The sequence below is a fragment of the Lonchura striata genome, chromosome 2, assembly GCF_050655825.1.
Source record: "Lonchura striata isolate lonStrDom1 chromosome 2, ASM5065582v1, whole genome shotgun sequence".
In the NCBI taxonomy this organism is placed as follows: domain Eukaryota; kingdom Metazoa; phylum Chordata; class Aves; order Passeriformes; family Estrildidae; genus Lonchura; species Lonchura striata.
The window spans coordinates 111,177,493-111,191,253 of NC_140704.1; the positions used below are offsets into that span (position 1 = coordinate 111,177,493).

At 37.2% G+C, this 13,761-nt stretch overlaps 1 protein-coding gene across 21 annotated transcripts in view; it reads right to left on the reverse strand.

The window, feature by feature from the left end:
• ZNF521 (zinc finger protein 521) overlaps positions 1-13,761 on the reverse strand; it is a 229,754-nt gene that overhangs the window by 113,059 nt on the left and 102,934 nt on the right. For 20 of the 21 annotated variants that reach the window (XM_085572027.1, XM_085572019.1, XM_077783927.2 and 17 more), the window contains one exon: positions 4,242-4,326. The exons of the other annotated variant lie outside the window; for it this stretch is intronic. In XM_085572027.1, the coding sequence (XP_085428153.1) occupies positions 4,242-4,326 (85 nt within the window). The remainder of the gene's footprint in view (positions 1-4,241; positions 4,327-13,761) is intronic. 21 annotated transcript variants of the gene reach the window in all.

Genomic DNA, 13,761 nt, shown 5'->3' on the forward strand with positions numbered 1-13,761 from the left:
GGTAGAAGAAAGACAACTGAAGAAATACCATTTATGCCAACACCTTCTAGGCCCATATGAAACCTGGATTTATGTTTCCTCCTTTCCCACCCAAAAAGCTGAAAATTGTTTCACACACAAATTTCAATACACACACCAACAGACAAGTCTTCATTTGGCAATCATCCTTACAGTTATCCAAATGAAAGTACATGCCTATATCTAGGTCAAAAATAATGCCAAAATACAGGACCTATTTAAAAAACCCCACACCATGCCTTGCTTTCTGTCCGCTAGCGTCCCCTAGCCTAGCCTGACTCAGTGTGTAATTTAAGCTAACACGGGCTCTGCTTGATGAAGCAGAGTGTCTGGAAATGTGTGGACAGATCTGGCAGTCAGAACACTTGAACTTTAGCTCACTTAATGCAAGCAAGGATTCCACTTCCATGCCTCTTTGTCCTCATCCATTCAAAGGAAAATGCTTACTGCCACATCTCATCATGAAGATGTTGGGAAGACTCAATTAAAGTCTGCAAAACAGTTCTAAAATGGAAAGTTCTAGAAGTAGTAAACATGTAGTTACCAAAGGAAAGCTGTACCAATGACATCTTTCTATTACATAACATGTATAATGTAAATTGCACTGTTGTCAAAGATACTTAAGGTTACACTTCACTGGGTCATCGGCAGATTTTATTTTCCATTAGGTGGCATAATCCCTCTTGTTGAATTGATTGAAATGTATAATAAAATCTGTAAAAATGCTATACATTCTCCTAACAAAGAAGAGTAAGAGGCTTTTCAAATAACCTCTAATCCCTCTTCCCCTGCTAAATGTCTAGTTGAGATTATATTTGATTAGACAAAAACACACACATACATACAACCTAAAAATACCTACCCTCGGTGGAGCTATTTTAGCCAACAAAGTAATTCCAGTTGCCTTATTTAAAAGCCTAAGTTTCACACTGGGGTTTATAAGTATAGCTTTGCCTCAGTGACCTTCCATAATGCAACTTCTCTCTGTGGATGTCAGCAACACGAACTCAGTTTGCGTCCCGGGATCATGTTCAAGGGGAACAGTGATTAGATGGGACACCATCAACTTCTTCAGGCTTTCAAACTGCACCATGATGTTAAGCAGCAACTGTTTCCCTCAGCTGGCTGAGCATTATCTCTATCAGTGGTTCCCACTCATTTCTGAGTGGATTTTGGCAGATGACTTTCCACTTTCAAATTTGTCCCACGTCCTAGGTGTGTCCCCTTTTCTCTTTTCTCTGAATTACGAACATGGAGTCCTTCAGGTAAGAAGACACTACACCCGCCAATAGCCACAACACAGATAATGGAAACATTTTACTATGAGAGGAAGTAACAGTTCCTGATACTGTGCAATGATGTCTGTGAAAGCATTTATTGCCCCTACATCTGATCTAGGGATTATCACACCATTTAACTTTTAACTCCTGCCTTGCTACATTACCTTCCTCCTCTCTTGCATTTAAATGCCTTTCTTTCCCTGTGTCTTCTTGAAGCTTCCTCACTTTCCTTTTCCCAGAGAATCAAAGACACTACATCCTGTTCTGCCAATCACCTAGGAAATCATGGCAAGGAAAGTTTTATCAGATACATTTAAAAAAGGGACGGACCAATGTCTCTAGGAAACCATCTTGTTTGTTTGTTTGTTTAATGTGCTGTGTCAACAAGCCAATATTCACTGCAGTGCTTAATCTAATATATTTGTCAATCGATATATTGATATGCATGAAGGTAACTACAGGTATATGTTACATATATTCACGCAAATGTATTTGTGTGCATGTTTTCTGTATTATGTATAAATACTGTAACAATACCTACAGATGTACATAAACTAAGGCTGGTTAAAAACAGCTTGATGTGACCCCTTGAACCTTTCTTTCTAGGGAGACCATGGTCTTGGAAAAAGGCTTGTGAACAATGATATAAATTAAAGGAGAGGGGGGAGAGTGAAATTAGAAAGATAGCTAAGGAAAAAATCCAATTAGTCGTGAGAAGACTAACAGAATCGGAGATCAGAAATTATTTTTCCTTGTGCTTCGATTCTGAGGTCACATTCAAAACTCTCCAGAATGCTGATATTCCTTTCACTCCACCCCAACACAAAATCCCCTCGCATTTGCTTAATCGAGGCTACATCATTAGGAGCTGCACTGCTAAGTCTGGCAGTGCAGATAAGAATCTTCCACTGAACACAGATTACCACACGCATGACCGGCAAATCTCCCTGCATGTTTTGCAAGCTCCTTGATTTCACTAGGAAGATTTTATATTAAGCATGTTTAAATCTGTGTCACTATGGTTATGTCATGAAGTAATATCATGCATGATTAGATAGAACAGAGACAAAACAATTAACTATTTTTTTAAAAGATTTGCTTTCTCATTCAACCTCATCCAGCTTTAAGAAATTAAACACAGGCAGTTAATAGCTCAGTTTAAGAAAATATGTCTTTTCAGATCTGCAGGCTGAAGTTAGCTAAATGGATTTGTCCTGCTTTACTGATTCTCTCCCCAGTTTGCTCCTCCCATTCTGACTCTTTAATAAAACTCATCCATAAAATAGAGGGAAAAATAAATCTGAGTATTTAATGAAATAAATGAGCTCCTATTCTAAAAATGTGAGGCACCTGGGAAGAGGGCAGCAAACAAATACATCATCAATTCCAGCATCACCCCTTATTATAAACGGTGTCCATATTCCTTGTCAAGTTTCAGCATCACTATTTGCTACCATTAAGAACATTTCCAACACTGGACTCAAATAAAACAGCAGAAATAGTGAATTCTGTTGTTAGTAGTACCCTACTTTTAAATTACATTACTGACACAGATTGAATACTCTGAAGCAGCTCAAATTATCTCCTACCCAAAAACACAAGATATCGAAACTAAGGCTTAACCTAACAGGCAAATGGCTTGTCTCCTTTACAAAACCAGTTTGTCATTTCCATTTGTTCATTTTTATGAGAAATGTAAAATGTTTATGCTCTAAATATGTAACAACTTAAATAAAGTACCCACAGAAGTGGGCCGTTAAGTTTTGGCAGATAATTTTCTTTTACATTGCAGCCAAAATGCTAAGTGTTCATGGAAAAAATCTGCATGCTACCTCGAAAGAAAAAAAATAATCACCAAACTGGAAAGTCAAATAATCAAGCAAATTCTTTTCTGTTGGATATATAATTACCAGTTTCTATAGCATACTTTTTGGTCTGTGCTTTGCAAGATTTTCTGCTGTTTTAGCAAGAAAACCAGAGTAAGAGAAGCAGGAGCAAAAAAAAATCAGTGGTATGTATCTCTGTTTTGAAAAGCAAAATTTGGAAAAAAAGACTAAAAAAAAAAAAATCCAGGAGACAATCCTGGCAATGTTATCTTATTAGTGAGCAAATGATGTGCTTGATAAATTTAATTGGCTGATAGAACTCTTAGTGCTATTACTGAGTAGTTACCAAATTGAAAACATTATGGGTAAACCTAGGGGAATCAGCAAATAATAAGAAAATATGAATATCAAAGAAAAAGCAGCTTTTGTTTTATTCCAATTTACAACTGTAACAGCTTTGTAAACATCAGGATTCAGGAATCCTAAAAGACGTTTTTTTAAATGCTTGTACTAAGCTTAAAGAGTGTATTTCATTACTGTATACTACAATTCTGTACTTTTTCAAATAATTTATAGGATTTAATTGTATACAGATACACTCAGGATTTTTTTCCAGACTGCTCAAACATAACAAACAATACTATTTTATGGCCATTTGAATTATTTATGTTTCCTAATGACAAAAACTCACCAGTTTTGATTTTGGTACTGAGGTGCTTGAGAAGTACACAGTAGTGTCATTACCATAATAACTTCTGAAATTAAAACCTGTCTAAAACTCTACGGAAAGCTAACATCCAGTTCATTAACCATTCCTGTTAGTTTGTTTTCAATAATGCAAAAATGATTAGAAGTTTAATTTGCTAATCACCTGTGTTTTGACTGGCAGTGGATATATAATTCTCTGCAGAAGTCTAAACTAGCCCTTGCAGAACATAAAATATGCTAATGCTTTATCAAGTCTAATAATATGAATAAAAAAATCAATCATGCCTAGGTAAATCATTGATGGATCCACAATTAATTTCTCCTTAACTCTGTTTAATTTTGGAGACAATGGTGATAATGAGTAAGAAAAATGGCTATTTGCCTTTGAGAAGTTTTAGTGCTCACTTACCAATCATGTGGTTTGCAACATGAACTTGGATATCCCACTCATTGTAGAAAACCATCTGACATTTGATGCACTGGTAGGTCTTCTTCTAAAGAAACAAGGGTAGATAAAATTTACTCAAACATACAATTGGAATAATTTCATTATAATTTAACATACCAAGTTCACAGTGGTCATTTAAAGCTCTCCAGCAGTGCTTTCATTAAGGCTTAATTAATAATATTAAAAAGATAACATTCTGCAGGTTATGTAGTACCTTTCATTTGAGTTTTCTGAAACTTGGTAGAGATTGTTGTCCACTCCCTAACTCCATTAACACATCAGTATGGCTAAAACACCAGTATCACACTCATGGAAGGCAAAATGGAATGAGGATATATGGGATGTAAGCCAAACAACACTGAAATCCATGTGGATCCTTCATTTTACACCAATGGATTATATCCACTACAGAACAAAGGAGAAGCCAGAAAAAGAACATTGAAATGAGAATTATTCTTCTCTCATTTTCAGTAGAGCTGCAGAATCTTCTCAGCACCACACGTTTTAAATGGTCCATCAGGCTGCCATTGTTCAAGGAGGAAAACCCCCCAGCTAGTCTGGGCAAAAAGTTCCTGTATCAGGGCATTTGTTTCAATAATATCTATTGGCAAGCCCATACTAAAACTGGGAAGACTGACTGGAAACTAGCCAGAGAGCATGCCTTCTGGCCACATTAGATTGGGCTTGACTTAAAAATCATGGTGTATACAGCTCAAATTTCATTTTAAACCAGGAAATGCATTACTCTGCTCAATTTGGTCCACAGAACACATTTTTCATTTCTGTCTTCATGTCTTTTCAAAAAAGATCTGCTCTTTCACTTTTCTACAAGGTATAGAACTTGTCCAAGACATTTCAATATCCTAAAAATTTATCTGCATGTTCTCTTATTATTTTTCTTGATCTGAATTGGCCAGAGAGTTGATATTGGAAAGCATTGTTTTAAAAGTGAAAACTAAGAGTGTATTCAAAGTTAGGTTATTTTTTTCCTTCATAAGACTTAAAAGCTGCAGTTATCCAGGCATCTAATTAGATAAGCCAGATTCATAACATTATTCAACTGCATAATTGTAGTATCAAGGACTCAAGTCGTAAGGTAACAGTCCTGAAGAGCTCAATTCTTGTTTTGAAGATGCAATAAAGTCAAGGTAAGCCCTGAACTGCCACATCAAGGCAGTAACTCAAGAGACACAGATCTTTCTGTACAGCCACAGGCACCTTGCCTACATCAGCAAAAAGAAGAAAAAAACACAGAAAAACACATATTTTTTAGAGAATGTAAAGTCACAAGAAACTGCTGCAGATATGTTAAATTGCAGATTTCCCATATATTAGTTGGAGAAGAAATAGGGTTCACTGGATAACATGCATCAAAAATACAGCCTCTCTTGTACATATTTAACTTGTGAAGAGTTTTATACAGCTGGTATTATCAATTATAATTTTTAGAAGGTGTTGGCTTTTTTTACCTGACTCCAAACAGTAATAAAGACTTGCTGGAATTTTTGTCAGCATCTAAATTTAGATGCCTGGTCCCAGACAAAGTACCCATCTATTAAGTATCTTTCTACTTCAAGCCTGTAGGCAGGAATATAAAGACTTTTCAAACATATATTGTTTTGTCTTACCAAGTTAACTGAAAAATTAGTGACTAATCAAAGTCAACTCTGAAATTAAGTGTTCCTGTGGGCTCCTCTTTACAAATCTCCCATTGCTTCACATTCAAAGGGGATATTTTAATTTTCTTGATGACAATAAAATGTGCTGCCTCTTTTCAAGGCAGAAACAATCACAAGGCTTTTTGCTGTTTTTAATTTAAATTAACCTTAGTTTTTCAAAATTTAACCAAGTTAAATCATTATGTAGACAACAAAAAATCAATGGACACCAAGAAACCAAATCCACTTTGACTTAGTGTTACTGTTGTGAGTTGTAAAGCCAGCTGTTTTTAAAGATAAAATATTTTTTCTCTTTTTTAATTCTTCTGACAATTCTGGTGTCATTGGTAGAAAATCAGATTCAGTCTAAGTATTTCTTATTATATGTTGGTAAATTTAACCTTACTGCACTACATCTAGATCTAGCAAAGACCTCTAAATAATGACAGTCACAATCAACGATTTATTATGCTAAGCTCTTTACAAGATTCTTTTTGATGCTGACATATAGAACAACAATATTGCATAAATAACAATCGCTCTCCCTTTTTTAAAACATTGTTTCCCTTTAGAACTAGTTAGAAAATATTTCTTACTCCCTGATGACTGCCACTATGTATTGTTTATTAGCATATCCCTAGCATTATTCCTGATATGTGACTTTGTTGAAAAACAAAGAAACATAAATGTAATGGCTGGTCTTTTCTCTTGTTAGCAGAGCAATGCAGAGTGCATGTCAAGAATTGTCAGCAAAATTATGACTGATGTACATAAAGACAACACATACAAAGGTTGGGGATTTTTTGAAGTCAAATGCTAAAAAGTAAAGTGATTTGACAACAACAAAAAATAATAATTTACTAGCACTTACTAGCCTGTTCAAAATAATCTGACATATTTGCAGAATCACACACAGAGTTTTTCTTTTTATCATGAAGAGAAGATTGTTTTTGTGACTGCTGCTTGATCAAGCACTAGTTCTTTTTTGTTTCCAAGCATACTCTAAAATGTTGACATCAACTTTTATTAGCTCAACACACACTCATCTCAAAGTGTCTAAACTTGTGCATGATTAAGTTTTTATTTTAAAAGCATACTCAGTAAATTCCATTTACTCCTAGATTTTCAAAGTGATCAAACCCAGTTGTTTTCACACCATGTTGAACAAAACCCACATACTTATTTCCATATGTTTCACATTCTAAGGAATTCCTTGTTTGCTGCAAGTTACACATTAGTCTCATAAGCTCTGTCAGAACCACAGGACTCATAACTGCTCCTAGGAGTTTCTGAGACCTGATGTGCTTCATGGATGATCCCAATTCCCTACTAGGGTGAGATCTCAGGGGAAACCCAGCCCCTTCTCACACTGTGTTCCCAAAAAGGGGAAACTTGGGGGAATAAGACAGGAAAAAACCCTGAGGCTGCAGCTCCATGCCCCTTGCCTGGATAGGAAGGAAAAAAGCCTTGCAACACTTGTATGACACACTACAGAAGAAAAATTGGATTGTAACTCAAGGAGGCATTTAAATTTCTTTTGAGTGTCTCCAGCTTTTGCAGTGCAAGATGGCTCTAAACAGAAAGGAGCTCAGGGCTGTGACAGCCATCCTTGCCTTGTCCCGCTGCAGCTGTTTGCAGCAGGGAACTCTTGCTGAGCTTCCTTGCCCCTCTGCCCAAGCCACCAGCATGTGGAGGACTCAGCAGGACTGAGCAGACACCCCAGGCCTTGCTGCTCCAGCTCATTGCCCTCAGCACATCCATCCCACACAATGAAGAGTGGTCAGTTAAGGGCACTTACACCCTAACCTGCCACAGCTGCTTTCCTCAAAAGATACCTGCCAGTTTCCTGAGGAGACAGAAGAATGACAATATTGTCATTCTCCCCTAAGAAAAAAGTTGACACATATTTCCTGTAAGAGAATAATTTCAAATCAGCAAGGGTGGGCCACAGAATGCTCTTGCCAGTACATTTCTGTACTCAGACAGGACCAGTTTAGTAAATGGAGAAGATGCAATGTGTTCTAAACCATGCTGTCTTGCAACCACTCCCAAGGATTTGTTCCAGGGAAAAGCACATGTGATTAAGAAAGTGGTTTAACTTTTTCCTATTATTATTATCATTATTATCACCTCAGCTAATAAAAACTCTCCAATCAACAAGCCCATCATCCTTCACTGAACCCTCTCCTGTCAAGAACCTAAGTGCCAATTTGTCTCCCCCATGCTGAGTGTAAATCTGAGGCCCAAGTCATTCCTAGGGCCATTCAAAGTCACTGTAGAAGAGTAACTTCTTGGACAAATGTCCCACAGGACCATTGTATGCCTGTTGCATTCCTGTTTTCACAACCATTTTAAAGCTTTCCACCATTCAAATCTTCTTTGTGACTTCATTTAAAGAGCTTTGGATTGGGCATATGCATGTGTCTCCCTAAACTTTTGAATAATTAATGTCACCTAGACCTTTAATTATTGTCCCAATCCTCACTTATCACTCTGCAGTTTTCTGAATTTCTTTTCTATAAAAGTGCCCAGAGTGTCCATGTCAAGCAAAATGAGACTGCTGCTTTTATAAACAGCACAGGAATACGAACCTTCAGTTGGTACTTCAATTCTGTGCACAGAATTTTATTTGCTTTGCTTTTATAAATAAAGCAAAACAACTAATAACCACACTGCTAGAGGATTTACAGTTCTGTTCAGAAGTGCTTCAAAAGTATGCAGAAAATACTTCTGTGTAGACTTTTGTGCCCTCTCACTGTCTGAGGCACTGATTCATTCTTTTTTTTCTATTCCCCAGCCTCATTATATTACTTGAAAATGAACTGCATATGCTACTTATTGGCTTATGCTCCACCTCCTTGTCAAAATCATTCAGTATTTTATCACTTGCCTATTTTGTTCTGACATTTCTCCAGTTTTGTACTACCAGGGAATTTCATCGCCTTACTACTTATTCTTTCTTCTACACTACTGATAGGCTGCATAAGTTAAATAAAATTGGTGCAAATAATGATTCTTATGGCCTTCCATTATTTACACCACTCCAAACTAACCTGCTTCTATTCAAAAGACTCTCATGCCTTCCATACCCAAGATCATGTTTCTTTTCTTTTTTAATAAAAGAAAGTATCTCTCCCTATGCCGTACTTATTCACCCAACAGATTAGTCTTTTGTGCTATACCATTTCAAAAGCTTTGCTAAAATCCTGGTAAATCATGTTTATAGGCTTCTCTGTCAGCACTTGTGGCTATTCTCTCAAAATACTCTTTATTGAAAATTTTAAGCATGATCCTCTCTCTGTGAATCTTTGCCCTCTATCCTTCATTAAATCCAAACTTTCTTCTATCATGTTTTTGATTAGCCTTCCTCTTCTGTTCCTCACTGTTTAAATCAAGCTCACAAACCAGTAACTTCATGCATAAGCTTTATATTCCCTGCTAAATGCTTGTTTAGTGGCCTTTTCCCAGGTTATTGATGCTTCTTAAAGCCTGCAAGTTTATCTGCTTAATGTTTCCTTTTATCTTCAGCTCCTTTCACTGAGAATTTTGGAATGGATATTTTTGTAAGTCATTTATTGTGTATTATACTCCATTATATTACCTCTAATCTGTACTTCATTCTTCTCCACGGGGAGGATATGCCACTAGCTCAATCACAAAGCATTTGTTTAGCAGTACTGGTTTTCTTGATTACATATACCATTTCTGGATCTCCTGTACCCATGCCCCTTTTAACTGAATTCCCTATATGAAATAACCAAAATATCACTTGTAGCTTCTAATGCATGGCATCTACAGTCTTAGGCTTGCAGGCATCCCTAGTTTGTTCTATACTCCTTTCACACTTCTTTGCCTTGCCCGATCAAAAATGGGTTTGATGTGTACCTGTTACCACACCAATAACCTCCTGTTTACACCTAATTACATTATTTGCCCTTCTCACACTACTGAAGGGGATTTTCAAGGCTTTCTCCCCTCAGTTTTAGCACAGACTGAGTATATGGATCAATAACAGAGCTGAGACAACCTGCTGTTGCCAAAAAAAGAGTGATACCACGCTTCTCACATCCTCTAATTCCCTTCTCCCATATCAGTCATTCACTCAGTTTCCCTCACCTAAAGGGTGGAGTTGATTAAGCCTTTTAAACTCACAGAACAGTAGCCTGAGAAGAAAAAGTGAACAGCATCCAAAAAATCATTTGAAAATAACAAGTTAAGACACTTAAAACTTGCACAGTAACTACAAGTTTGCCAGTGCTAACTCCTAATGCTGCCAGCTGATTTTTTAAACATAGTTATTTTATTAAGCATTAGCAGTGTGCTTGGCCCTTCATGATACACAAGAGCAACCACAGTCCTAGCTTTGTCCATTTAGCCATTTTTCATTAGAGTTCAGATTAATTTTGACAGTACCTTAATTAAGGATTTCTTTCTTACCTTCCTGGATGCTTATTTTGTCAACCTTAAGCTCTTAGAAAACTAAGCATATGTTAGCCAGTTTCACTGCATAGTTAGTTATTTATTTTGCTTATGGGGCACTGTCATCTTCCTTTTTTCTTTTTAATTGACTAATCACCAACTTTTGTAATTGCTCACAAAAAAGCCTTTAATTAGTATTTGCTGATTACTTTTAAAAACACATTCATGGAGATTTTACAAGTATTTTTCTGTTCTGTTTTCATTTATCAGTGCCTAAATTATAACAGAGTCTGAGTGTACATGCCTGTGGAAAGAATACAATCAATCCCATAAGGTAAACAAAATGAAAAATAGAAAGAAACATTATTTTTCCTCATTTCTTTTGTTATGGTTACTTATTGCATACAGAAAATATATGGAGTCAGAAATACAAATGTTCATGTTAGCAGTCCTTACTTCTCTATTCTGCTTGAAATCATGGTCTGCTGTTCTGTCTTTCACCTTTATTCTGGATTCTGTATTTAATCATGTCTGTCTTCAATGTCTCTTAGTTACAAACCTTTCCCTCCCCTAGCTGACGAAGAGCATTAACTTGCAATGTCTCACATCCCCACACAGAAAAAAACACATCATGCCACATTCAAGAGCTGCATCTCTTCCCTTTGAGATGTCTAATCCTTTAACCTCTCTAGGCCTTTCAAATTCAGTGAAATACCTGTCAGAAAAGTAACTCTAAAACCTGGCAGCACATGGCTGTGTATTTATTTTCTCTCTCAATTACTCCATGATAGATAGGCTTAAAAAGTTTATGAATACAAACAGCTGAAAGTACGCTGAATTTGATTTGGGATCTGATAAGCAAATATAGTTCTTTCTGTCCTTCTGTCTGAGGACCTGATCCTGGGTGAGGCTGAGTCTCTGAGTAGTGCACATGTATCTGCTGAGAAGTGCTCAGGAATTTGGGGCTGACTGTGCCAGCAACTGAACTTTCTGTCAGCATCCCCACCCCTTTCAGTCCCCTTACATTGCGCTTAAAACCAAAGGCAACGAGACCCTCTGAAGCCTTAGATGTTAACCCATCCAAAGGCATTCCAACACTCGGCATCTGTGTCAGAGCCGCTATGTGACTACAGACATTGAGGAGGAACAATGACCAACATCACACTCATAATTCTGCAGATGAAGTGGCATCAAAGAAAAGGCAATAGTTTGACTTGGCAGGTCTGAGACTCAAAATGCAGATATTCTGAGTAAGCTGACATTTCTTCCCTTTAGAAGTTGGGTGGTTTTGCTTTGTTTTTTAAAAAAGGCATAGTGAGACAGACTGTCATTCAACAAAGCCACTACTTTCTTCACCAACAATCAGCAACAGATGTAGGCCAATAAAATTAATAGTTTGCAAGTACGCACAAGAGAATACTCTTGTCTCTTTTCTCCATCACAGATTTTGTAAAAGCTCTCTGGATTTTAACAGAAAGGCAAAATCAGTAGCTTTTTATATACTTTTCTTTTTGTAATTTTAACACTACAACCACTTTTCTCCCACTCTGTGGAGAATTAATGCTGATTAATTTCACTTTCCAAAGTGTGACCCAGGACCCTCCCCCTACCCTTAATTGTCCACTTTTAACTCAAACTGAATTCTGCACTATTACTTACCAAAATAATTTAATCCTACAGAATAGAACTTGTGCTCAAAAATATGCAGCATTAATATTAATGTACAAACAGAAATATATTACTCATACATAATATATAAGAAATTAATTTTCATTGAAGTACCAAGAGAAGGAGTAAACCCCTTAGATCCTTCTCATGCAATTAGCTCTGCACTTGGGAAAGTCAATGGGACTTCACAAATTAAGGCTTCACACGGTAACATGGACAAGAGTGGGGTTTTAAAAAGGCACCACAAAATATGCCATGAACAGAGTCCTACAATCATATTGCTGTGATTTTAGTACTACCCTCTATAGATACACTTAGGCCACACCAATGTTAACAAATATACTGGTAGCATCTGAGCTGGCACACAGCTGCTGACACTGCAATGACACTTGACTGTGTGCCCGGCTGGAAAACCTCTGCTGGGGCAGTGCAGCTGCCCAAGGAAGTGGTGTACCAGGAAAACAAGCACTCTGCTCAGCCACTCTTCAACACTATCCACAATGATTTGTGTCTATCTGGCTTTTTTCCTGTGAAGACATACTTGCTCTCCTCTAAGGGAATTAAGGGAACTTCACAGAATTGCCTCTGTCCTATTTCATAATCTTTTACTTTCACATTAATTCTTAAAATACCAGCAGCTCCTCTTACGTACATCCTGTAAAAATTAATGTCTTTTTACATGGGACCTCAGTCTACCATTCCTCTATCTTAAAAAAAAGGATTGCTAAATTTGTTTCAGAAGCATAATGCTATACTTCTAGGTTTGAAGGACTTTGACCACTCAACCACCATCATACAAACCAGCTGTGAAGCAGGGTCATATGAAAAATGAGTAACTATGGTTAAGACTGATAGTTTGGGAAAATCACCAGGTGATATAGACATTCCCTGCCTAGGCCTGTGAGAGAAGCACCAAGCAGCAGAATAGGATCAATTACAAATTTGACCACTATCTGTGATGGTTGCAAGGATTTTTAAAAAGACAGCCATGTTCCTATAGGTTTGCCCTAAACCTATTCCAGCCATAAGAGTAGAAACCAAGAGGATTGTTATAGCAGTGATAAAGCAAACACAGAAGGAAATCTGGAAACTTGAAGTCTCAGATCATTCTTTGTTGGTGAACCACCCCATTTCCTACTAAAAAATGTAGAGGGAAAGAGGTGGCCTTCCAGATATGGAAAGCCATTAGATGTACCTTTTTAGACAGAATGCTGTGAAGAATCTGACTAATAAGCAAAAACCAGAGGAAATGTATCCCAACACAGGACCCAAAACTGGACATATTATCAAAGGGGATAAATAGCTCCCTTCTCTCCTACCTCCCACCTTGCTTTTGAGTACACAAGCAGAAAGTTACTTTAAATGGCTGCATTTCTAAGTGGCAGTATTTCTAAGACACTCTTCCAAGGCATTTCACAGTCATTAAAAATTATTCCTAGAAGTGTGCATTATTATTGGTAGGACTGAACTGAGATGATCAGTATCTGGAAGGGCCCTGCCCTTTTATTCAGTGGCTTATGAAGCCATATACCAGCAACAAAGTTTTATCCACCAAGGAACAACAGAGTAACACCAACATACATCTGACAGATGGGCCCAAAGATGGGTAGAAGCCACCAAAGAACAAAATGGCTGAGGTTAATCTCTGGGGATCCTCTGGTCCAGTCCTCCTGCTCAAGAAGGGTCACCTAGAGCCAGACCACATCCAGATGACTTGTGAGTATCTCAAAGGGATA